Consider the following 27,085-nt stretch of genomic DNA (forward strand, 5'->3'; position numbering starts at 1 on the left):
AGTAAGTAATGATTAATGACATATTACAAATCAAATAAGGAAAGCAATATCATATCATAAATATGTATAGTCAATCCACTAATAATTAACTCTCAAAATTAAGTAATTAGATGCTTGAAAACAAAAATTATTCCATAAATATCCATGATCAAACTAATCAATTTGGTTCTTAAATTAAAAATAACAAAATTATTATGGAGTGTAATAAATTTTGAAATTCAAATTCAACATGTGAAAATCATAGAAAAACACTATTGTGAACTATTTAGTAACCAATTAATATTTGGAAATTGTTTGGTTACAAATTAATATTTTGAGCTTGATGTTCTAGTAAGTGTAGATGATGAGGTGAGTTATTAACTTATTATATTGTATGAGCACTTAAATTTAAGTTTAACTATTTTGTTACTAATTAAATATATAATTTGTTTGCCAAAATATTCTACATAAACAATACAACATATATGTTGGTATATGAGGCAATTTAGTTGCCATTCTTTAAGAGATTATGATGCTGTTTGGTAACACTAAAAACATAATTTTTTATTTAATTAATTAAAAAATTTACAATTAAACATAATATTTGGTAATTCTATTTTTATTTATTATTTTAAAAAAATTTAATAAAAATTCATTAAATTTTGAAAATAAAATTTTTTTCATTTTTAATTTTTTTAAACTATTTAAACTTTTCGTTTTTTTTTCTTCTATTCTTCAAATCAACACCTCTTTTTATAGTTAAACAAAAAATAAAAATAAAACTTATCAAATACATTTATTATTTTTGTTTTTTTTTTAAACAAAAACAAAAATAAAAATAATATTTTAATTTTTGTGTTTAAAAAATTCAAAAACATAAATTTTACCAAACACATCCTATATTAGTTTGTTTACTACCATCCATTTTGTTTGCTTTAGCAACAACTTTATTTTATTCAAACTTATTTTTCAATTTTCGAAATCATCTTTAATTTACCTACTTATCTATTTTATACAATTATAAAATAATAACAAACCATCTCTGCTATAATTGTTCTCTTAGGTATTAAAATACAAATTTATGTAATTTTTTAATTTAAAATCAATTTGAAAACTTTTTTTTTTAAAAAAAAATTATAAACTAGACGAATGAGGAATCAACACGTGGCATCTTTATTAAAACTTAACGGAACAGTCAAAATAAGTAGTGACTGAATTATACACTTGAAAATGGAGTGTTTATTTTGAGTAGTTAAGTTACCTTAAAAAAAAAAGTGTAGGAGAAACTTAAGATAGAATTAATATTAAACCTTTGTGTATAAAAAACTTCACTTTACCTTTAAAATACATATAGAGCTCACACAAATTATTAATTTTACTCCCTTAAAACACATTTACTTTACCCCGTACCAAACACCCCAAATAATATTGTGGCAAGATTGTTTATAAATCATTAACACATCCAAAATATTTAGTATTTACAATATAAAAGAACATATTCACCAAATCATCACTTAACATCCTTTTTTTTTTTTAATATTTACAACGGCAACAATACATCGAGTTATGTTGCATAACTCGATGTTATGTTGCCGTCGTAAAAATTTCCATAAGAGTGCAAATATCCTCACAAAAAATTTGCAAAATTCCACAAGATTCAACAAATGGGCACCAAATTAAATTGACCATAATAGTCCAAACTAGTTGGTCTCACATCCTTCTTATGTTAAGAATCTTAAAAGATAGGGTTTAAAAAATTGATAAGCTGATTACCAGTCATATCTTCTTGACAAAATAACAAATATTTGTATCTAATCAAAATCATCATTTCACAAGCTCTCTTAACTCCTCAACTGCTACATGTGCCAAAGCATTGGGAAACTCCTCTACTTTAAAAATGCTCTAAACAACCTTACTAATCATAAGCATGATCTATAGAACCAGCAAAAGCAAAATTATGGGAATCACAGAAGCAGTACCGATAACTCGAGCATTAATCGGCTTATGTTTAGAAAGAAAACAAGAAAGTTAACTAAAAATGTAATTACTAAATAAAAACATGTTACTTCACATCCTTTATAGCAATCAACTTCACATCCTAAGAAACAAAAAAACTATGTTCCGCTTCAAGGGCCAATCATGCCTCGGATTTTTCCTCGTCTACGCTTTTCTCCAACCGTTACACACTGTTTCTCAAATATTACAGAAGATCCATCTCCTTATGATGAAGAGTGACAACAATATGAAAACATGGAAATTTACCTGAACCCGCTCTTTGTCGGGGATCGGATGCCAGACAAACTATACGAGGGAGAAAACCTAAGACTTGGGAACAGTCACATTTAGGATTTTGACATCTTGGTAGGGTTTGTCTGATTTGTCTGTCTTCACTTTCTCAATACCCTGTCAAGTCAACAAAGGAATTTCTTCTAAGATGGCGTATTGTTATTCAAACTATAGAATAGAATTTGTAAGTTGAAGTTGAAGGTGATGTTGTGCTTGCTTAGAATTTGTAAGTTCGTACAAATATTTCTGTAATTTTTCAAGGGTCCCTTAACAAAATAGCCTATTTTTTAAAGTCATTTTGCATTTTAGTCTAATTTTAATAATTCTTTACAAAATGAACTCTCATAATTTAGATAGCTAGTCGAAAAAATTAAAACAAACTGGTCGAAAATTTTAGACTGATAATCGAAAAATTTAGACAACTAGTTGAATTTTAGACAAAAGCTATTTTGCAAAAAATTATCAAAACGAAGCAAAATGCAAAATTACTAAAAAAAAATAGGTCATTTTCACCAATTTCTCATTTTTCAAAGTTCATTTCCAAGAGGAAGGTGCAACATCTACTATACCTGTATAACATCCATTCCCTTTATAACTCTGCCAAAAACGGTATGCTTGTTATCCAGCCAAGGAGTAGCCACTGTAGTGATAAAGAACTGAGATCCATTTGAATTTGGCCCCGCATTAGCCATGGAAACAGTGAACGGTCGGTCGTGTCGCAAACTGCCGAGACAAAACGATGCATCTAAATGAGTGATGGAATATATAGATAAACAACCCACAACCCACATGCCACAACCTCAAATTTGAACAAATCAAACAGTGGCCGAGGTTAAATGGAGGAAAGGATTAGAAAATTTCAGAAACATAACAAAATCTGACCGGAGGCTTCTCCAAAAGTTTCGAAGAAACATTTAACTTGAAAGTAAAGTAATACGTTTATCCAAAATAAAAGCAAAAGGCAAAAACTATAATGTCTTTTCCAGTTATAAAAAAAAAAAAAAAAAAAGCATTACCTCTTATGAAATTCATCTTCAAACTCCCTACCCCAAATAGATTGACCACCAGTGCCATCTCCTAAAGGATCTCCAGTTTGGATCATGAAGCCTTTAATGACCCGATGAAAAATAAGATTATCGTAATAGCCATTCCGACAGTGAGTAGTGAAGTTCTCCACAGTTTTTGGACATTCCTCAGGATATAATTTCATATGAACATCACCCATTGTGGTATGCAAAATCTGGAGGAATAGGACATGTAATTAGAAAAGATAAAGAGAGAAAACCAAGACATTGATTCAATTACTCTACATACAAGCTTCTCTTTTTTACTTCTTTTTCGTCTAAAAATAATCGGCATGGATTTTGGGGTGTATGCGTGTGCAGGCACATGCATGTATAGTGTACAAACATAAATAAAAACTGGAAAAGATGGTGTTTTTAAATCATAAAGGTCATCATTCAACGGCCTCTATCAGTCGATATCATTTATTGAAAGCAGCACTAAAACAAAATTCAGTGCAAGTTAGAAAGTCCTACACCAATAACTCACAAAATATATCATTAAAAGTGGCAAGAATTGCAGTGGAAATATAACTTTTACCAATTCAAATTTCCAGGAAATAACAAAAGAAATCCTCGAGTACCAATGCTTTTTGCAAGAAACGAATAATAACCACATTTTCTGTATAAATTTTTGTATCCATTCTCTTTGACAAATGAATAGAAAGCAAAAAAACAACTACCCTACATTGTCTCTCCTTACCTATCCTTTCTTATATTCTTTTACCTCCATTCTTGAATAAAAATAAAATTTTGCATCAACTCAAGTCCAGCCAAAAAATTTCACAGTACAAAATCTCTTCAATTTCATGCGTTTAAAAATTGCAATTAATTATTTTTAAAAAAATACCCACCACATTTTCAGGAAGAGATGTTGTAACAGACTTGCCAATATCTGATACAGCCAAGAGTTCATCGGCGGGTGGCTTTTCATTGAACACGTCTCTTCCCTTAGTTGCATCTTCTGGTTCCTCAGGTTCTCTCCGACTAAAAAGGTTTAAAGATTACATCAACTGACATATATGTAATACATCCAATCTTCATTATAACTAAAACTAGAGGTAAGAAGCACCATTGATGATCTGAGGTGAAAATGCTTCATTTCACATTGTCATATGGGATACAAGAACACCACAACTATCCAACTAAGTGAACCTATACTATAGTGCATGCCTTTAGAAAGCACAAAGTTGAAGTGTTTGAAAAATGATTCAGAAGTACTCTAGTACCTGAATAGATAGATTCTGTGCTTCTTGAAAGCACAACATACAAGAGTAGGATCTGTCAAAGGATCTTTGCTTTCATTGGCATTTGCTGCAGCTGCGGGAATTTTTCGAACTTTTTTACTGCTTCGATCACCTTGATACAAGGCAATTCTCAAAAACCTATCATTGTTCTCCACCTTTCCAAGTATTCGAGCCACTTTATTGGTGTGTAGATTTACCACCTGCAAGCACACACACAAAAAAAAAGTCAATGTTCGATCCCCCTAAGGTATCAAGCTTCAATGAGCAAAAAATATATGGTAAAAAAAGTCTCCCTCTAGATGGGAAGCAGGGGATTGCATAGCTGATAGTACAGTCAAATTTCAGAACAATAATCTTACTTTTATCCCCAGTAGGGTTGCATATATAAGAAAATTGGAGCTTTCGTCAAAAATTGCATTCAGCGGCGGTGCACTTTCTGTTTTCTCAATCTCCCTCTCAACAGCCATTCTTCGTCCAAAATCAATAGCTTCTAATCGGTATAAAGGCACATCACTTCTCTGAACATCTTGGGCCACCTAATCAACACAAGAAAATTGACAAATAGAAGTGTTTAGAAATTTCTGTACAAAATAATTAAACTGCATTCTTGCTCCACTCTTGTTCTTGGAGTTGTTAAAGTATTGGTTTTACAAAGAATTAATTTTACCTCAAGAGACTCATCATATACACGTCTTAGTTTACCCGTTTCAAACCAAAACACGCGTATCCGTCGATCAGGCGATGTAATTGAAAATTGCTTACCATCGGGGCTCACCTAAAGAACATCAAATTTATTGTAATACTGTAAATTTTTCTGTCATACATAATGAATATGAAGGACAAACAACATAACCAAAAAAAAAAAGCAAGAGAAATTCTCAAGATTCAATAAATAAATAATTATCATATTCTTTATGAACAAAAGCATTAAAATGACCAAATATCCATCTGCAGGCAAAAATTCTAAGAAGATAAACCGTCAAATTACCTCAAGTGAAGAGACAGTAGTTTTGCACTTTACAATTTCGAAGAGATTAGTGTCACTTTTCAATCTAAACTTGACCCTGCAAGCATACAAAGAACATTACAGTTATATATCAGCGGCAATTTAGTAATTAGGAAGCCAAGAGCAACATCCCAGAGTTTTCTATTAAAATAAAAACCAAAATTCGTATCTCATGCACAAATTTACAGACCAAAAATATAAATAGTATTCATAAATCATAAGCTACAAAAAGACTTTGATTTTTCTCTAGAAAATAGTTATAAAAACTTAAGTTGGGACATAGTGTACTTACTTATCCTCAGGGAACTGCAATGTGACAGGACTCCAATACTCAATCATTCCTTTAGTGTCAGCTGAAATTACAGTATCAAATGAGTGATTGTACTTCATAACTTTCACCGGTTCCAAGTGTACCTGAGAAAAGATGTAAAGAAACAGCAGCCGTGTAAAATATTATATAAAAGATAATTGAAATGCTATGAAGGTTTAAAAAGTTATGCTCATCTCTAAGTCACTATTGCACCTCTTTGGAAATGATAGCTTCATTTGAACCAGCTCGTGCATCAAATATGTGTACATATCTTGAGTTTCGGTCACTAACAGCAACCCTTGCTTTTGCATCTCCTTGTTTGTAGACCCACTCAACAGCACCAGGAACAAAGGACAGGCGAATCATCACCATCATATCGTAGTTTACTACATCGTATATCTTGACAGCATGATCGTTTGAAATTGTACAGCAAAGCAAACCATCGGAACTGACCTGCATGGCTGAACCAAGTCATGGTTGAGGACTGCACCAATAACAATATTTGCCTATTACTAGAACAGATCAAAAACTCAGATAACAAATACAACTAATCTATTTGCTCCTCAATAACAACATTGATAATGTTATATAATAAAACCCCGCAAACCAAATGGTATGCAGATGTCAAACTATCAAGAATTTCAGCTACCCCTTTCACATAAAAGCCCCAAACATGTGAGTCATGTTAATATGTTTCAAAAGTACTAAACAGAATGAGATGCTTAGTGCTGTCCGCCCATCGACGGACAATGGTACTTGCATTTTAATCTGGAATGTAAGTTGCAGCCACTCGATGTGTAACATAACACAGTAGGCCAATGATGGAGTATGATGCAAACCAAATGGTGAAAATACATATTTATTTCCTAGCTTGCAAATTTGCAATTAGGTACTCAGGACCCAAATTGACAAAAAATGTTTAGGTCCGACTCCACATCAGAAAAATATTGCAGAAAGACTATCAAGGGGAGGGAGTAAGTGAAAAATTCAGTCTTTAAAGGATGAAGAACTCACAGATAAGCCTTCAATCGGACCAAGGTGGGATCGGAAATGCTTCGCAAATTCAACACCAACAGACTTTTTCTTCCAAAACTTTAAATGTCCTGGTGAAGCAAATGACAAAAGAGAGAGAGAGAGAGAGCAATTATTACAATAAGTTTTCAGCTCAAAACGTCAAGATATCTGAGTTTTCATAATAAATTAAGACCATGTAATAAAGACAGTATCCCAATTCTCGACAGAAAAAGAAAAAGTGGAAGGAAAAAGTAGCATTGCAGTTGCTCTTCAGCAAAAATGTAAGGCCCACACATCTCATATTGTTCACACAAGTCAAACATGTCATCTTACCTCAAACTATTGCAACACCATTGAGGCATAGAAATGACTTAACAAAGACCAATCTAGTTTGTGGCATCCATATTGTCATTCTCACATCACATTTGGTATACACACTTTTATATCACATCTTTCTAAGATATAAAGTTATCGACTGCTAAATGTTACAGTATAATTTTTTTGTCTGGCTTAACAAAACTCACAACTAAAAGTAAAAATTAGTTAAACTCACCCACCTAGCAGCATCACTACATGCGTAACAAAAGCAGTTTTGTTAAAATCTCTTGGCCGGAAAATATTGTTCATGAACTCTATGACACATTATGCACTTCATCCCACTTGACTGTGTCATTGTATATCAAAACTTTCACTATCATTGCCACTACCATAAAATAAAATGAAAACTCTTTTTTTTTTTTTTAAAATGACACTATACTAAACTCACGACCAACTCAGCATTGTGAGCATGGAAAATAGCCCAAAAAATTATAACTTTGACTAACTCTGCAACTAAAGCTACCAAAGACTCAATGCCCGGCTATTAAAGTTTTTAGAGTTACTGGGCTCTTAGAACAAAGCTAAGAATTAACATACCATCAGCACTTCCAGTTATGATAAATTCAGCAGAGGACACATCAACATGCGTAACCACATCACGGTGCATATAACTTTTCTCATACCTATTTTCGTCCCCAAAAAACAAAGAAATCAAATCAGAGCTCAAACAACAACCAAAACAAGAAGTAACATTTAAGGCGAACACAATAACATCAACAAAAACCCTAAACCCTAAAAATCCTGAAAAAAAAAATAAATAAAGGAGCAAAGTAGGAGACATACATGTTGGCGGAGGGAAGGGCGTCGAGGTAGGCATGCTCGAACTGGAGAGGACGCTTGGGGCGAGCTCTCGGCGGTGCACCGGGGCCTGGAACGACCGTGACGACTTCCTCGGTCTCCGTCACCTCGGCCAAAGAGCTTCCGTTACTGTTCTGAGGATCCTCCATTGGAAGAGGCAACAAAAACAATGGAGGAACTCTACTCTACTCAACTCTTCTCTTCTCTCCTCTTCTAGAACAGAAGCACAACAATGGTGGAATTCAGAGTCTGATTCTATGGAGCTCAACTCACTCGCTCTTCTCTTCGTTTTGTTTGACCGTACAAGACAAGAGAAAACGCATTGGGCCCATTTATATGGGCCCATGTTGGGCCAACCTATTAGGCCCATTTTAGTTATAATGAAAATATTTTAGAAGTTTAATGAAAAATAGTACAAATTACACGAAGTGTTCAGTTAGAGATGTCATTTAATTTTTTTTTATTTTTTAAAAAATTAATTTTATACCTAATATTTATTTCAATCTACCAATTATATCATTCTATCATACCTAAGTTATATGTGTATAAGCAAGGATACTATGGAAAATGTCATTATAATAATGGGTAAAATTTAACTGAATTTATTTAATGGCTAATTTTAATTAACTAATTCTAAAATTGGGTACTTATCAAGTAATCCCATGAAAAATACCTCACTTTTGAACCAATCACAAACTTTATGCAATGGTGGTCACTCACAGATGATAAATTTGAAAATGGTTCTTCTAAATGTGGTATTTTAAAGAAAAAATATGTTACAATTACTATTTTTTCAACTAAGTCGTCTTCATCTAGATTATGGTACTATTGAGGATCGCGTTTGAATAGTGGGATTGGATAGTTTTACATTGTAATTTTGTTATCAAGTTAGAGAGGATATCGAAAAAATTAATCCAAGAATCGAAATAGTCCCCATAGTTTGGGGTAACGAATTCTTTTAAAACTTTGAGATGATTTTATCAGATCAAATCTCTATCTTCTAATTTATTGTTGTCAACTGATCGACTCATTCATTCTTCTATGTGTGTTTTCTCTTGTGTTTTTTAATCCAATCGAAAATAATCCTACCTATGCATAACAAAGATTTTGGCGAGGTACATGAGATTGAGGGTAAAGATTGTTAAGGAATCAAAGTGTTGCATAGTATGAGATTTTGATAAAGAAGATAAACAAATTACAAATAAAGCCAAATTGGCCATTTATAAACTTAGTAACTAATTTTGTAAAATCCTTAATAATGTAGTAATTGGTTTTCAAAATCCTAGCAACCAATTTAATAAATGATTTCGTAAAAACACGACAACTATTTTTTTGTAATTGGTAACAAGTCCTCATAAATCTGGTAACTAGTTTTGAAAAAACTTAGCTAGTAATTGGTAATGTATTCAAATTCCGTATCTATTCTCTTCAAATTCTCTTTTTTTTTTTTTATAAGTTTCGATTTTTTCTTCTTCTCGTAAAACATTTAGAAATTGAATTTCTCGTACTTATAGTTGAGAGAAATACTTTTCACATACTTTAAAAAATAGTCATATTGAAAACAATTAGATAAGACTATAAAAGATATACATGATATTTTGTCTTTTCACTAATTCACCCATGAGTTCATAGTTACCAAAAACAACCATGTAGAGGAGGTTTATCAATAGTTGCAATTGAGTAAACCTAGTAACAAATAGATGACTTACATAGAAAAATGAAATAAAACCACAATTTTTATATTACTGGAAAAGTTTAAGAGGGTAATCTGATAGTCTAGAAACTTACATCACTGTGTTTGGTTGTGCACTAGAATCTTATCTATGATTCTTGAAAATATCACTTTCTATGTTTGGTTGTGCATAGGAATCTATCAAATTTTCATATTTTCATAAAATTAATATAATAATATATTTCATCAAAATAATAAATAATATAATTATAAATAGCAAATGACATTTTAAAAAATTACCAAATTTTTCCTTATATTATAATTTATAAAAAAAATTACTCATGAAATATATTTTTAACATAATTAAAAAATATTATTATTAAATACTAGAATCAAGTATATATTTTAAAAATACCCTTTTTTATTTTTTAATAATATTTCATTTATTATTTTAAACTAAAGTAATAATATAAATAATTTACATATCAATTTCTTTAAATAAACAAACATTATTTATCATTTTATAGTTTGATATATGTCTATTTATTTTTATATTATAAACTTCAAAAATAAAATAAGTCATTAACTAAAAAAATATTGGTTTAAGATTTTTTTTGTTTAAATAATAATACTTTTGAAGTGTTTCACATTCTTGGGTATCTGAAAACCACTTATCAGATGAGTTTCGCTTGAACACAAAATGAGAAAAAGTTAAAACCCATGGAGTACAGTTTCTCAAGTTAAAAAAATTAAAACACAGTACCAAACACGAGAAAGTATTCAGATTCTCATTCTAATATTCAGATTCATGCATACCAAACGGTTCCTAAAAACAATGGACACAATCCATTATAAAGTAATTCACACTTTAAAAAAAAACAAAAACAAAAAAAAAGCATAAGAAACACTAAAGAAATCATGAAAGTATGATGCCATGTATATTTATGAAAAAAGAAAAAGACATAAAATAATAACTTTAATGCCAAAAAAAGGTAAGAAAAAAGAATAGATTGATTAAGCACAACATTGCAAGTATGTAAGAAAGCAAACAAGACATTTCCCATAATTCTTAAAAAGGTTACCAAAAGGACACCAAGAAATAGTGACATTAAAAATCATAAATTGAAATATAAGTGGTTCACTTTCAAGAACAAGATAAATAAGAAAAAGTGGTTCAATTTTGGGATGTTGTTAAATAAGTGTGGATTTTGAAAATATGGATATTTTGAAATATAACAATATAGATGTGGTCATAGCCATAACTTAGTGGTATTACATTTTTTCTCACAAAGAGAAAGTCTAAAGTTCGAATCATCTCCCTCAATGTAAAAGAAAACCAACATAGATCCAAATTTAAATATATTTGCAAAGGGCTAAAAATTATGGACTATGTTTAAAAATAAATTTATTCTTTCCAATGATTTACACACTTTTATTATAAAAATGCCAAACTTGTATTGAATTATCTTTATACCATTTTTAATTTTTATTTATATAGGATTTTCATTTTTTTAATGATTTTTATTGTATAAATTTCCTCATATTTAATTCACCAACTTTTAAACTTTGATTGTTTCATTTTTCTTCACAACCTTTTGATTTATTAATTTATGGTTTATTTTGTTTCACCTAATTCTCACAACAAAGTTAATTTCCCTCTTAGTTTTTTTATTTAATTTTACCATAAAATTGTTTCCAAGTTTTGTGGTATGCAACAATGACAACATTTTTTTATTATAGTATGTAAATATTTGAACAATTATTAACAAAATTGTCAAAAACATGATCATGTTACTTACTTATTTGGTAGGCCTAAATTTGTGTGTTGTTGAGGTTTTTAAATGTTGATCACATCAACACTAGTTAATTACAACCATAATTTGACAAAAACATAACTCTAGCTACCACATCAAATCAATTGAATCACTTATACTCTACATTTCAATTAATTTGATTCATCTTTGAGGAACATATCACTAAACTTTTACTTGTTTTGGCTAATAATAGGGAAACACACACAAAAAGAGCTAAAGAAAAGAAAAGAAAAGATTCATCCATAAACAAAGATCAACATCTAATCAAATCACCAAGATCTTCATTAGAGGACACCCCACCTACCTAACATCCATTGCCCTATTCTTCTTATCTAACCAATGCTTATGCTGTATCGGTATAGCACGCCCCCAAAAATACTACTTGGGGGTATTTTTATCACATTTTTATATGACGGTATTTATTGTAGTTATGGTGATCATTCTGTAGATTTTTAATAAATTTATAATAGTTTATAATGTTGAAAATAAAGTTCAAATAGCTTGTTTCATGCGCGTTTGTATTTTTATACGAGTGTAAAATTAATTGTTTTGAACTCTGTTTTCAGCACTGTAAATTATTACAAAATTTGTAAGAGGGTCACTATAACTATAATAAACACCGCCATAAAAAAAATTAGAATTAAAATACTCCCAATAGTATTTTTGGGGTGTGCTATACGATACAACATTTGGGGGTGGTGTATCACATACACCCTATATGTATATATATAAATATTATATATATATGCATTTTTCAAAATTTTAGCATAAATACCTAATGAGATTGATTTTATATGACAATTCAGTCTTTGTTTTTTATTTTTTTAGTAATCAAGTTCTTGAGTTCTATACACCATAGTAATTAAGTGCTTATTGCCTATTTTTTCACAAAATTAAAATGAAAAAACTACCAAATTTATTTATGAAAAAACTTAGAATTTTATCTTTTAAAAAAAAAATGAAGGTTTATATATTTTTGGACCCTATATTTTGTAAAATGGTTAAAATAGAACCCTAAACTCAATTTTGATGAATAAAAAATTGAATATAACAACACAGTTTTCAAGCAGAATGATTTTATTTTTGTTCTGAATTATTAATTTTGGTAAATTATTTGTGATTTTAGTTGAGAAAATATTGACCAAAATCGGGTTTAGGGTTCTATTTTAACTATTTTACAAAACATATGGTCAAAAAAGTAATTTATCAAAATACAGAATCCAAACAGGTAATGTGATAAAATACAGAGTCCAAAAAAATATAATCTCATAAAATTAACCAAAAAGACTTAATTGTTACTCATTTTGAAATTCAATACTTTGAATGTCAAACTTGAATTGCCAAATAACAAAAAAAACTTAAAAGATCGTTGCATTCATGAAAAAATTAATGTAACTAGAAAGCTTTATCATAAATTTTTCTTACTTATCACACATCAATATCAATGAATACTATGAATTTATATTCATATATGAAATGACTTTTCTCCAAACCAAAGTTAATTAGGTAAGATATAAAATATATATTATCATGCTTTTAATGGAAGTGAATTATTTCAAACTTGCTTTAGATTTTCAGAACCACCCACTAAAAGCTCTTTGAACTTTTAATTCAATGCTTTGTCTGATAATTAATTAAGATATAAGAAAAGTGGGAGAGTGACTCAAACCTTAAAACCATATAACTTTGAAAATGAAATGTAATTAAATCAATAAATTAATAATAAAGTTAAGCCTAGCTAGTATATGATATTTTATATCTTATTAGTTAGTTAACTCTAGCTTTTTTATTACATTATTCATAGAGGCAACAACATTAATGAATGAGAACACCACTACACATTCACTTTTGTGAATATAATATATATACATTTCATTTGATTGGAGAATGTAATATTAGAAATGATTTTGACTACTTTTGTGTCTAATAATTTTTTAAGTTGTTAGGAAGAAGGTGAAAGAAGAAAAAACAAATCTTATTTACGTAGTTTCAATAACCTTGAACAATAAAAAAAGACTAGATAGTCCTCATAAAGAAGTTGACCAAAACTTTGAAGTGGGGTCAATTAATTTTTCTTTAGTAACAAAATTACAAGAGCGACTACAATGTATCTTTTTGTTTTTGTAATATTGATGCATATTTTTCTATTTTCGGCACTCAGATATATATAATCTCATTTTTTTTATATGACGGTGTACATTATAGTTATCTAAAATATCTGACAAATTTTCAAGAAATTTTGAATAAATTATGGTACCCAAAACATGTTCTAAACTGTGTGTTGCATGCGTACCTGTTTTTTTGTGTATGCGTGTAAAATTTGACAGTTTGAACCCTGTTTTCAGCTTCGTAAACTATTCATAAATTCTTAAAAATTTGCAGAATATTCTAAATACCTACAATATATACCGTCATATAAAAAAATTTAGAATTATATTTATCCAAGTGCCGAAAATAAAAAAAATAATGCATCAATATTACAAAAAAAAATTATGCGTTGTAGTCATTCCCTATATTATTATCATAAAGAATAAAATACAATAAAAAAAAAAGTTTCATCCTAAAACATCTTTTAATTTTAATTTGAGTTGAAAAGACTAGATCAACCTCACTCTTTTTTTTCACACTATTGTTTTACCCATCTTCCAATAATGATGAGACATTAAAGATAGTTACAACTATTCCTATAATTCTCTTTTTAGTAAGTAGCCACTCCCATTCAAACTCCATAATTTGTCCTAATGGACCATCAAATATGGGGTTATATCATCATTATGATAATGAGCAAAATATAAAGACCTTTTTTTCAAAAAATAAAAAATAAAGACCTTTTTTTTTCAAAAAAATAGAATTGAACCCATTTTATTTAATTTTTTAAACCCAAAAGGTGGGTCTTTCACAAATATTGTTTACATGCATCTTTGTTTGCCATAATTACTTAAGGATAATTTATTTATTTATTTGATTAGATTATTCTCTTTTCTTTTTGAAGTTCAATGACCCTTTTGTGAGGTGTTCTTTTGTAACAAAGTGTGGTTAGTAGGGAGACAATATGCTTCTTTCTTGTGTGCCTTTTAACCTTTTTATTCACATGTATCATAGACTCATATGCTTTGTTTTTTTTTCTTTTTTTTCCCTTTAACTTTAGAAAAAAAATATTTCTATATTAATTAGTATAGAGATTCTTTCTAAGCTAAAAGTAGTGGAGTTTGTTTTGTGTATATGTTACAAATTCTATGACCTATGTTGTATTATAAATAGGGTCATCTATTGGTCGGTTGAGTTGTTGTTTGGAACAACTTTTTCCTTTGATTTTGGTTTCATCTTGTTTAATTAACATATTTTCTTTTTACTTTCAATTCAATATATTTATAGTTATACTAGATACATGCAACGTGTGAAATGTACATGTTTTATTTAGTTTTATTTATAGAATTTAATAATTATTTTTAAAATTAATGCCATATAAATTTCAAATAAATATCATATTTTAATTAAATAATTTATTTATTTTTGTTTAAGTTTATGTTTGTTCTAATTTTTAAATTTGGGAGTGACAACAATATATTATATATTATATATTTAATGTAATATTAAATATTATACGTGGATTTTAAATTTAAGTTTTTTGTTAGTTTTTTTCTTAAATTATTGCTAATTCATAGTAGATTATATTATATGTTTAATATGATATTATTATAATAAGTGAGTTTAAATTTAATTAAATTTTATTTAAGTTACAAAAAGTATGATTTTATTATTTTTAAATAATTATCATTGTAAACTATCTAAAAAATATTATATTTTAATTTGTTTAATGATTTATTATTTTAAAAATAACTATCATTGTAAAATATCTGAAAAATATCATATTTTAATTTGTTTAATTATTTATTATTTTTAAATAATTATCATTGTAAAATATCTTAAAAATATCATATTTTAATTATCATTGTAAAATATCTAAAAAATATCATATTTTAATTTTTTTTAATTATTTATATTATTCTATTTAAGTCACAAACTACCGCTAAATATAAAAATATTCAGTTAAATATAAGAATATTTCGTTAAAGTTAATATTAAAAAAATAAAAACCGTTAAAACGAATAATTTTTGTTATCTACACACTTATTATATAGAAGAGATATATATGGATACACTCTTAATGTTTATTACTCATAAATGGTTACTTTAATATTAACTATTAGATTAAGATTAATAATCCATATTTATAGTTGTTAATTAATGTTTCTAAAAATAAAATTTGATTTTTTTTAATTTTTGGAATGGTTATCTGATAAAAAACGTGTATTTATTATGAAAATATAATATTGTAAATTTTTCATTTTTCAAATACATGTCAATTTCTAAATATAGGTAGTGTCTCTCATTGGTTAGAAACAACATTAATTATGGCAAAAAAAAAACTAAAATCAAAATTAATGTAAAAAAAAAATATTTACCTATTGGTGACTTGAAATACCAAGTCACTATGTTCTCACATCATTATAATTGCTAGAACGGGTAATAATCGGAAGTCTTCTGTATAATCATTTTCAAAGATCAAAATAAATTTTCCGCGTTGTTCAAGAGTAGTTTCAATGGAAAACAAAAGGATAATTGTAGATTAGTGGAACTTTTAATCTAATGTTTAATTTTCATTATTTTATTACTAATTAACGTTTGAATACTAATATGTATCTATGATTATGTTATAAATAACACATATTCAATGATGTGTCAGCTTGGAAGTTAATATTACACAAATTTTAATTTATAAAAATTAATTGCATCATATTACACTATGAAAAATAGGGTGCATTGCCATGTGGTATGATAGTGGGACTAAACCTTCTATTAAAAAATGTCATTACTACTTATGAGTTTTTTTCAAAAAAAAAATCTTTGAACTAAGATATGTTTTTGAATGGTGAACACCTTAGTAGCTTACTTTATAAATTTGTCAAGAAAATTTAATGTGGTTTTAAATATTATTTAGTGATTTTATAATTAAAATAATACACAATATAGAACAATAAAAATTCATTAAAAAAATGACATTTTGGAAGAGCAATGATACGTACATAAACATTACACATAATAATGATAGGGTAATTTAGCTTAGTCAATTACATTTATCAAAATTGATACTTATTATTTTAAAAAGCAGTATCATTGCATATTTTGGGTGCACATATCATTATTCTAAATACTCATTTTAGAAAGTAAATTAGGATATATTTATATAGGGAGCAACTATAACGCATCCATTTTTTTGCAATATCTGTAACGCCCTACTTCCTTAGAGCCGTTACTAAGTGAGTTTTTAAGACAAAACAGTGTGCAATGAACTCGCTAACCGAGGTTTTTGAAACAAAAGTGTGATTAATTAAAAGTTAAGGCTGTAATCTTTGAAAATGCATCGTTTCATCAAAACTTCTATTATTAAACAGTTGGGATCCCAAAATAAGGTTTGAAAACTAATTACATCTTGAAATAAGGTTACAGTTGAGAAATTATAAAATTATAGATTATTACAGCCATTTTCGAATAAACCCCCAACCAAAGCAGTCGGGCAGGCCAAACATGTACACGTCGCTTCACGCTCTCCGTACTCATGGTTGGTTGACTCAGTCATTGCCCTTACCTGCAACACAGAGCACCCGTGAGCCGAAGCCCAGCAAGAAAACTCATGCAGGACATAACATATGCATTTATACAATTTATCATAACAGATAATCCACATATAAACAAGTCAACCATTAGACTAAGCAAACACGGCCATGCCGCCCCAGAGGCCTTACCAAAGCCCTGGGGTATCGGTTCTCACCGCGAGGATAACTCATGTATCCCTTGGGTCCCACCCTGAATATAGCATAATACATGTATCCACCGGGCCCCGCCCTGATTATAGCATCCCATGTGCTAGGTGTTACTTTCGGCCCACGGCCGCCCCGGCCTACGCCGTACTCGGCCCACGGCCGCCCCGGCCTACGCCGTACTCGGCCCTTGCCGTTCATTTCATCATAATCACACATATAGTACGTTCGAAATAATCATTCACACACATCATGGTTCATTTAAGGTTAAACATTTACACATAATACAATCCGGGGCCATGCCCTAAAATCACACAGTGGGGCCATGCCCTATTCTCGGGTGTTATAGTTTTCTTACCTGCATTCCGAGCCTCCTGATGCACTAAAGCCACGAGCACGGTCCTCAAGCACGAGCCTCACCAACAACCTAGTCACAACACACAAGAAACATCCCTCATTACTAATCAACCCAAAACCACTTCCCGGGACCAATCCCGCACTCTCGGGACTCCCAAATTCCTAAAACAATTCATCGGAAACATCCCCCGAACCCCCGGAGCAAAAGCTGAAAAATGCAAATTTTGGTGTCCTGAAAATGGCCTAGCGCCGCGGCGCTGCCCTATAGCGCCGCGGCGCCCAGCGAGTCAGAGAACCACCTCGCCTGGACACAGCCTCGCGCCGCGGCGCCCAAGAACAGGGCCGCGACGCCCCATCGCGAACCCAGAAATTCTGGGTTTTTCACCTTCAATTCCTTCATCCAAAATACCTCCAAACCAATCCAAACACATATCTCAACCCAAAAACTCAATTCCAAACCTCATATGAACAACTTAACAACCTATAGGCACTATATACAAGATCAAAACATCAACACACCCAAGAATCCACCCCTTGATTCCTATTTTCAGCCACCCAAACCAAGACTCAAGCAACTAACTCAACACTTCAACAAAACAACTCAAGCTCTAGATTTTACCAATCAAAACAGAAATCAAAACTTAGATGTGTCTAAAAACCTTACCTCAAATGGAGAACCCACACCAAGTCCTCGATCTCCTCCTAGACTCCCACTTCTCCTTCTCTTCTTCTTCTTGCCCTAACCTTCTTTCTCCTTCTCTTTCTTCTCTTCAATTTCTATCAAGCCTCAAGTGGCATAAATGCCCCAAACCGTATACCCCCAAATCCCAGCTGCCATTTATCTATTTCCCAACCAAATGACCAATTTGCCCCTCCTTGCCTATCCTTTCATACTTAAACCTCAAGGGCACTTAAGTCCTTTCATTTTTATTTCATTTCTACCATTTTCTTTCCAAAACTTGTTACTCTCAGCAGTAACTAATGGTTACCCAGGTTACTAAATCTCCAATAACCATTACCCGCTAAATCTCAACTTAACCATAAAATTCCCGAGGTACCCCTAGGCTCCTCCCGAGCCGGGTATAGAAATCCCGTTGTGACTCTTAAGTTAACTAGCTCTCAAGGACCGTCTCGGCACGTGCATCACAATAATATAACCACACCCACGTGGTACAATTCGCAGAATACAATTATCACATATCAATACAGTTATGCCCAACATGGCCAAAATTACAATTATGCCCTTCTAACACGATCCGGGCCTACATGCATACTAGTAAACATAGCCATGCATCTCAGTTAAACAAATAGCCAAATACCATGCTTTAAATCATAATCATGCATTTAATTCATAAAATCACACATAAATCCCAACATGCCCTCCTGGCACACTAATCAAGGCCCTTAAGCCTTAATAGCGAATTTGGGTCGTTACAATATCGGTGCATTCTTTTTCTATTTCGGCATCTGAATAGTTATAATCATAAATTTGTTTATATGATAGTGTACATTATATCTATCTAGAACATCCTACAAAATTTTCAAGAAATTATGAATAAATTATGTTACCGAAACATGTTCTAAACTGTCTGTTGCATGTGTGTCTGTTTTTTTGTGTACGCGTGTAAAATTTGACAGTTTAAAATTTGTTTTCGGCTTCGTAATCTATTCAGAATTTCTTGAAAATTTGCAGGATATTCTAAATACCTACAATGTACACCGTCATATAAAAAAATTTGGGATTATATCTATCCAGGTGCCAAAAATAGAAAAAAAAAGAGCACCAGTATTGTAAAAAATGAGATGCGTTGAGATATATATGTTGGGAGGTGTCCAACTTTAAAATATATTTTATAGTAATAAATTTTCATTTGGTTTCATAAGTTTACTTTTCAAATAGACCATGTTGCAAGAGTAATAAAATTATGACTTCTTCTTATCTTTAGTGTTGTGGTAATTCTCCAAGTCTAATAGTTAGGCCTCTAATGTTAGTCATGAGTTCTTGAAGTGCAACTCATGACTAACATTATATGCAACTCTCCAAGTGATCAAGTCTCTGTGCTTGAGGTGAGCACTCTATGCATCCGGAGGACTCTCTATGTCACCTTCATCTCAAGAGACAACTTACTCGTTCCCAAACTCGGCTACCATGGATTTTTAAGTCAATGATTAGGGCTTAGGGATCAGAAACATGCTATGGAACTATCTAAGAAATGTCTTTTGTGCTTTTGCGATGCAATTATACCTTGAAAACTTGATTTGATGCTTTTGTGATGCAATCATGAAAACTTGATTTTTTTTTGTCAAAATGATGTTTTTACGATGAAAAATCGATGCAATTTCGATGCTCTTGCGAAACAATCATGAAAATGTATTTTTGGCCAAAACTATGCTTTTCGATGCAACTTTTTATGCAAAATCGATGGTGTTTTGATACATTTGCGATACTATCATGGGAACTTGTGTTTTTTTTTGCCAAAACAATGATTTTTCGATGCAGAATTGATGGTGTTTCGATGTTTTTGCGATGCAATCATGAAAACTTAATTTTTGGCCAAAACGATAATTTTTCGATGCAATTTCGATGCTATATACTGAAATTTGATAAAAACTTTGGAGGTTAATATTTTTCACTTAAATGTTCGTTTCAGATAGTTTTTTTTTTTTAATTTTGACATTTTTTTTTAGATCTAAGAAAAAAAATAAGTATTTAAATAGTAGAGGTATTTTTATCCAAAAATTTGAACTCATAATAAAAAATTGGGTTTATACTTTTTTGGACCTTGTGTTTTGTCTCATTACCTATTTGGACCCTGTGTTTTGACAAATTATTTTTTAGACCCTATGTTTTGTAAAATTGTTAAAATAGAACCCTAAACTCAATTTTGATGAAGAAAAAATTGAATATAACAACATATTTTTTAAGCAGAATAATTTTATTTTTGTTCTGAATTGTTAGTTTGGTAAATTATTTGTGATTTTAGTTGAGAAAACATTGACCAAAATCAGGTTTAGGGTTCTATTTTAACCATTTTACAAAATATAGGATCCAAAAAATAATTTATCAAAACACAAAATCCAAACAAATGATAGAACAAAACACAGGGTCCAAAAGATAATAAACCCTCCAAAATTTCACTAAGATATCACTATATGTAGCATGAAATTTTCGAAGTTTATTTACTGATTATTCTATTACTTTCCACTCATTTTGTACTTTCAAAAATAAAATAAATAAATAAATAATAATTTTGTTTTGCGCCATTTTTTATTTTATTTTTTATTTTTGTAAAAAAGAGAAAAACAGAAAACAGTAGCAGAGAAGCTCTGTTCTGTTATTGTGTGTGTCTCTCTCTCTAAACCACACTACTCTCTCTCTCTCTCTCTCTGATACTTCTCGTGAGCTCACTCTCTCATACATTTCTCACTCTCTCATACATTTCTCACTCTCTCTCTCTCATACCTTTCTCTCTCTTCATTCACTCCCCAAAACCCAAACCCAACTCCTCTCCACTGCTCTTCTCGTGGTCTCTTCTCTCCAACACACAAAAAAATTGAGTCTTTATTAAATACACAATCCAACTCTCTCTCTCTCTATCTCTCTCCCTGTTTCCCTTTTCAAAAACCCTAATCCAAATCTTCTTCCCTTGCCTTCTCTTTCGGAGAAAGGGGATTTCTTTTCCTGCTTCAATCCGTTTGAGTTGGACGGTCCCTCTTCACCTTCGGTTCTGGTAAGCTTTCGCCTGGTTTGCCCCAATTCTATTTTATTATGTTTTAATTTTTCCTTTTCTGGGTTCCTTTTCGTTTGCCCAGTTCATCATTTCATCATGCTTTTTGCAAAATTGTATATATGTATATATATATAGATAGATACTTATGTACACTTGTGATCAACTTTCTTGCTAGAGTTCCTGCTCTGCTCCTGCAAAAAAAAAAAAAAAAAACTTTGATAAGAAAACAATTTAAATTTAAAAGAGTTTTTCATCATTTCAAGCCATATAACTATTGAGTCTTTCTTTTAGAGTTTTTTCAAGTATTCGAAGCTCTGCTCTTCTTGGGTGTGTTGATTGTTTATTGGGTCGATCAACCCTTTTGTAGATGAATTCGATTTTAAGTGCTTTTTTCCCCTAGTTCTTTGGAAGGAAAAAAAAAAACTAATTGAACTACCAATCAGTTGAGGTAACTTTTTGGGGTCTTTTCTTTTTGTCAAAGTACGTTTTGAATGATGCATTGAGTTGATAATTAAATGAGATCATATCAGCTGTCTCCTCAACATCTGCCTCTATTTTCAGTTTCAAATCAAGTGGTTTTGGATTTATGCAATTTGTAATATTGTGGATGGTGTACCATACATGATTTGCCTCATTAAAATTTCTATTTAGTTTTTATTGACTTGTCTTTTAACTGGATTGCAGGGCTGTAATTGTAGCAGGATTTGGATGCTTCATTTTGAAATTAGTGAAGGGATCTTAAGAGGCCATTTGAATCTTTGTGTAGGCATGATTGAAGCTAAACTGAGAGGATATGTAGTTTGGATTCTTAGTTTGGTGGTCTTCTATCTTCACAGGATTTCTTTAGAAATGGGTTAGGACAAGGTTTTCGGTTGTGTCTAAATTTGAAGTAGTTTGATGAATCTAGCGGAAATGGGTACGTTCCCCAGTACTAGTGAAATTGTTGAATCAACTGATGAAGTAGACTATGAATTCAGAACGGATGAGAAATTTGGAGACCGGTTGACTGAGAAAAAGTATTCCATTGAGGATGATATCAATCGTCTCTTTCAGGCCATTGACATCAGAAGTTCAGCTAGAAATTCGGGTTTGTCACATGAATTTGGTAAAGATCCTTTGCGAAAAAGTGCTATGAAAAGACCAATGAGAGCTGGTATGTCACCAGCATCGGGAATTGGAATTTCAGAACCTGTAAGTTTGAAGCAAGCTTTGCGAGGATTATGTATCTCTCAAGCATCGGAGATGGCTGCCATGAAGCGATTATCGAAGCCAGCTCGTTCATCGGGGGTCTCGGAAGCTGGAAACATTAAAAGGTTATACAGGGCAGTGGTTGTTGAAGCTGATGGCTCTGGAGTTCCAATAAATGAATGTAAAGGGAATTTCGTCGAAATATCCTTGGTTCCTGACTCGTCCAATTTTTCTGAGAAGATGCCTGAATCCTTGCCATTGCCTGGGCCAGAGTTATCAAATCCAGCTGCTGAAGCTTCTACTTCTTTGGCTGTACCTGTGATGCCAGACGCAGGGATGATCAAATTACCACCACAGACTGAGATTGTTCCTTTGCCAGCTGAAGTTAAGAGCGAGAGTAATGCAGAGGCTAGGAAACAGGAATCTGAAGATTCTTTGTCAGTCATTCATGCTGCTAAAGAATCTGCACATGTGGATGAAGTTTCTTCTGTCTCAGTTGAGGTTTCAAATAATTTTTCGAATTCAGAAAAGAGCCCGAAAGATAAGTTGCACTCTGTTCCTGCTATGTCTAGCCCCAGCCCCAGCCCCAGCCCCAGCCCCAGCACCTGTAGTAAAATAAGCAAATCATTTACGAGTAGTCCTCGGTTTATCTTCAGGAGCAAGAACGCTGGCAAGAATAAAGTAAAGCAGGATTTAAGTGCTTGTTGTAGTTCTGGTTCACATGAAAGGAATGCGGACACTGATTTAAATTCTAGCGCTAGTAATTTGGAGAACCAGACACAGATCTGTACTCCAAAGCATGAAAAGGAAGAAAATGAGAAAGCTTCTCCATTGTCCAGCAGTGCAAATGCTAGCAGCATTGAAGTAAGTTCAAGTGTTGGGGACATGAGTTCAAGTAACAGAACTAAAGCTCTTGTGAGAACAGGCGACGAGAGATCGATATCAAGGGAAAAGGGGGAATTCTCCCAAAGCTCAAAGAGTAGCATTGGTGACTATAGCAGCTGCACAAGCACTAGTGAGGAAAGCAGTGTAAGTGGATCAAGTCGTAGTGGCAAGAGACCTCACATGTCAAAAGATATAAGATGGGAAGCCATCCACCAAATTCAGAAACTATATGGGAGCTTGGGTTTGAGGCACTTTAAGCTGCTCAGAAGGCTTGGTTGTGGGGACATTGGGACTGTGTATCTTGCTGAGTTAACCGGGACTAATTGCCTTTTTGCTTTGAAAGTGATGGACAATGAGTTTTTGGCTACTAGGAAAAAGATGCTAAGGGCCCAAACAGAAAGAGAGATACTACAGATCCTGGATCATCCTTTTCTCCCGACGCTGTACGCCCATTTTGTTTCAGATAAGCTCTCATGCTTGGTTATGGAGTATTGTCCTGGTGGGGATCTGCATGTATTGCGGCAAAAGCAACCCACCCGGAGCTTCTCTGAACAAGCTGCTAGGTATCTTTTCTTTCTAAGATCAATTTCTTGTGTTCTGTGCATATATATATATGTATCTGCTCTATTAAAAATCTAATTTAAATCTTGACTGGTTGGAAACATAAGTGATAAGCTAAGCAAATTCAAGAAGCTATGCTCTCACTGGTACAATGGGTGCACCAAAATAAAGGCTTCTTGCCAAATCATTGGGTCTAAAAGGTGGTATTAGAAGTGAAAGTGTAGACTCTAGATAATGGTATAAATGAATACCAACTACTAACCAAGAAAGGTAGGTTAGCAGAGACTATTTGAGAAATGGTAGAAACTCAAACTGTGCAGTGGAAACTTGATGCAGATTTGCATGTATAACAAATAGCGAAGAAAACGAATAATTTCGAGTCCCTTTGATTTTATACATGAGAATGATACTCATTTGTTAGCTGTTTGAGAAAATGAGTATTGCTACACTATTTGCTTCATGTTGTGAGCTTAACTTTAGTGTCTTGTTGCAGGTTTTATGTTGCTGAGGTCCTCCTTGCCCTGGAGTATTTACACATGCTAGGAGTTGTTTACCGAGACTTGAAACCTGAAAACATTCTGGTCCGAGAAGATGGGCACATCATGCTTTCAGACTTTGATTTGTCACTTAGATGCGCTGTCAATCCAATGCTCCTCAAATCGACATCTCCAGCAGCGGAGCCTGCAAAAAAGTCGTCGAGTCCGTGCACGGATTCCAGCTGCATTGACCCTTTCTGCCTCCAGCCATCCTGGGAGGTCTCCTGCTTCACTCCCAGGGTCTTATCAGCTACAGCCAAATCCCGGAAAATGAAATCAGATCTTGCTGCCCAAGTCAGCCCACTGCCACAGCTTGTTGTGGAGCCAACGAACGCCCGATCAAATTCCTTTGTCGGAACTCATGAATACCTGGCTCCGGAGATCATCAAAGGCGAGGGTCATGGGAGTCCTGTTGATTGGTGGACTTTTGGAATCTTTCTGTTTGAGCTATTATACGGTAGGACCCCATTCAAAGGTTCAGGAAATGAGGATACACTGGCCAATGTTGTGTCAAAGGGTCTCAAGTTCCCAAGTACCCCAATGGTTACATTTCATGCAAGGGATCTGATTAAATGTCTGTTGATAAAAGATCCCGAGAACCGTCTAGGATCGGTGAAGGGGGCGACAGAGATCAAGCAGCACCGATTCTTCGAAGGTCTGAATTGGGCGTTGATTCGGTGTGCAATTCCGCCAGAACTGCCAAAGTTTTGTGATGTTGTTGTTGGAAGTGGTACTACTACTGCTGCTACAACTATTACTACTACACAGAAGCAGGAGAGCACAAAGTGTAAGGAGTTTGAAGAAGGTATATCTGAGAATACTGAGTTTGAGGTGTTTTAGCTAAATCCTCTATCCTCTTCTCCTGCAGAAAAGATAGGCTCTTTTCCAAGCTTTCTTTTTCTTTTTTCTTCTTCTGTCTTCTTTTTTTTACTGAAAAATATAGCTTATATAGTATTTAGTGTAAATGTAACTTAAATATCAATATATGATGATGATGATGATATATGATTAGTGAGAAGCTGAGTATGGAAATTCCATGTTTCTTTCTTTCTTTCTTTCTTTGCATTGTTCATAAACTCATGCATGGTATTTTTTTGTTTTTTGTTTTTAAATATATTAGGAAAGGCTAAAGCCAAAGATAATACAACCTAGCAAAGTAAAAGCTCTCTATGACCAAGCACATATAGATTAGGCTCCACACTTTATCAATTTCCATAGAGAGAAAGTTTAGTTGGAGAGTGAGCAAGAGAGTTAGTTGTCCTATTAATAAAAGATGAATGAATGAAGGCTTTGCATATAAAAGTTTGGGTTTATACTTTTTTATACTCTGTGTTTTGACAAGTTATTTTTTGGATATTGTGTTTTGTAAAATGGTTCAAATAGGCTCTTAAACTTGATTTTGATGAACAAAAAATTGAATATAACAACACAATTCTTAAGTAGAATAACTGTATTTTTGTTATGAGTCATTAGTTTGATGAATTATTTGCGATTTTAGTTAAAAAAACTTTGATCAAAATCGGGTTTAGTGGTTTATTTAAACTATTTTAGAAAACACAAGATCCAAAAAGTAATTTTTCAAAATACAAGGTCCAAACAGGTAATGAGTCAAAATACAGGGTCTAAAAATGCATAATCCCTGAAAGCTATTGGATGCTTCTCCAATACACCTCCCAAAAGGGGTGGAGGCGCAATTTTTTTTTATGATCGTAATTATTTAAAATATTCTGTAAATTTTCAAAAAAATTCGAATAATTTACAAAACTAGGTTCAGCATAAAAAAAAAAGATTATATTTTGGGTGTTACCACAAAATTCCAAGTAATAATTATATCCCAAGTACATTAATGTTTGTTTGAGTGTATATTTTGAGTGTACATATCAAATTTTTTTTTTTTTTTGGGTATTACCAGAAAATCTTTACCAACATTAAGAGGAGGTTTTCAATGAAATATCTGCCGTCTTCAACCTTGAGCTTGCCGCATTGGTACCATTTCAGGAGCACACTTATTAAAGGTGTGTTTGGAAATAACTGCGTAATTATTAGGTCGTGTAATTATATATTTGAGTAATTCCACTATATTTTAAAATACAAGTATTATTTAGATGTCAAGTGGTAATTACTTATGAATTCATATTGTCATATTCGACAAAACAGTTAGTAATAAATACTATTTACAATTAATAGTTATTAGTAATTATAAATGTAATTACACTCAAATCTCATGAGGCTATGAGAATTGAAAAGTGTAATTGAGACCCATCAATCACCTCTAGTTACATGGTTATTGTGTAATTACATAGTCAAACAAACACACAAAATTGATTAATTACTCTTAATTACACCAAATTCCAAATACAAAGTGAGTGTCCAAATAGACCCTAAGTGACCAAAATAAAAATATTATTTATGTAATCATCATGCTTTTTAATTTTATATA

The 27,085-nt window shown here is 31.9% G+C and overlaps 2 protein-coding genes across 4 annotated transcripts; one reads left to right on the top strand and one right to left on the bottom strand.

Annotated features, from left to right (window-relative positions):
• Nucleotides 1-1,895: 1,895 nt before the first annotated feature.
• On the bottom strand, nucleotides 1,896-8,358 carry LOC133789325 (peptidyl-prolyl cis-trans isomerase CYP71). Of its 3 annotated transcripts, XM_062227172.1 has the most exons (13): nucleotides 8,065-8,358; nucleotides 7,819-7,904; nucleotides 6,904-6,992; nucleotides 6,103-6,342; nucleotides 5,872-5,993; nucleotides 5,562-5,637; nucleotides 5,241-5,348; nucleotides 4,933-5,109; nucleotides 4,556-4,773; nucleotides 4,181-4,313; nucleotides 3,282-3,505; nucleotides 2,835-2,988; nucleotides 1,896-2,382 (listed from the first exon to the last, which is right to left on the bottom strand). In XM_062227172.1, the coding sequence occupies exons 1-13, from the start codon at nucleotides 8,226-8,228 to the stop codon at nucleotides 2,299-2,301; spliced, it is 1,875 nt and encodes a 624-aa protein (XP_062083156.1). In that variant the 5' UTR covers nucleotides 8,229-8,358; the 3' UTR covers nucleotides 1,896-2,298. The 3 variants fall into 3 exon arrangements, with proteins under 3 accessions (XP_062083156.1, XP_062083158.1, XP_062083159.1); XM_062227174.1 differs by lacking the exon at nucleotides 8,065-8,358 and having other exon boundaries at nucleotides 6,103-6,373; XM_062227175.1 differs by lacking the exons at nucleotides 7,819-7,904; nucleotides 8,065-8,358 and having other exon boundaries at nucleotides 6,103-6,350; nucleotides 6,904-6,998.
• Nucleotides 8,359-21,143: 12,785 nt separating this feature from the next.
• LOC133789326 (serine/threonine-protein kinase D6PKL1-like) lies at nucleotides 21,144-25,692 on the top strand. The gene is made up of 3 exons (XM_062227176.1): nucleotides 21,144-21,475; nucleotides 22,160-24,111; nucleotides 24,603-25,692. Exons 2-3 carry the CDS (start codon nucleotides 22,373-22,375, stop codon nucleotides 25,483-25,485), a joined length of 2,622 nt encoding a protein of 873 aa, XP_062083160.1. The 5' UTR covers nucleotides 21,144-21,475; nucleotides 22,160-22,372; the 3' UTR covers nucleotides 25,486-25,692.
• The last annotated feature ends 1,393 nt before the right edge of the window (nucleotides 25,693-27,085 follow it).

This window comes from Humulus lupulus, chromosome 7, assembly GCF_963169125.1.
Source record: "Humulus lupulus chromosome 7, drHumLupu1.1, whole genome shotgun sequence".
NCBI classification, from domain to species: Eukaryota; Viridiplantae; Streptophyta; class Magnoliopsida; order Rosales; family Cannabaceae; genus Humulus; species Humulus lupulus.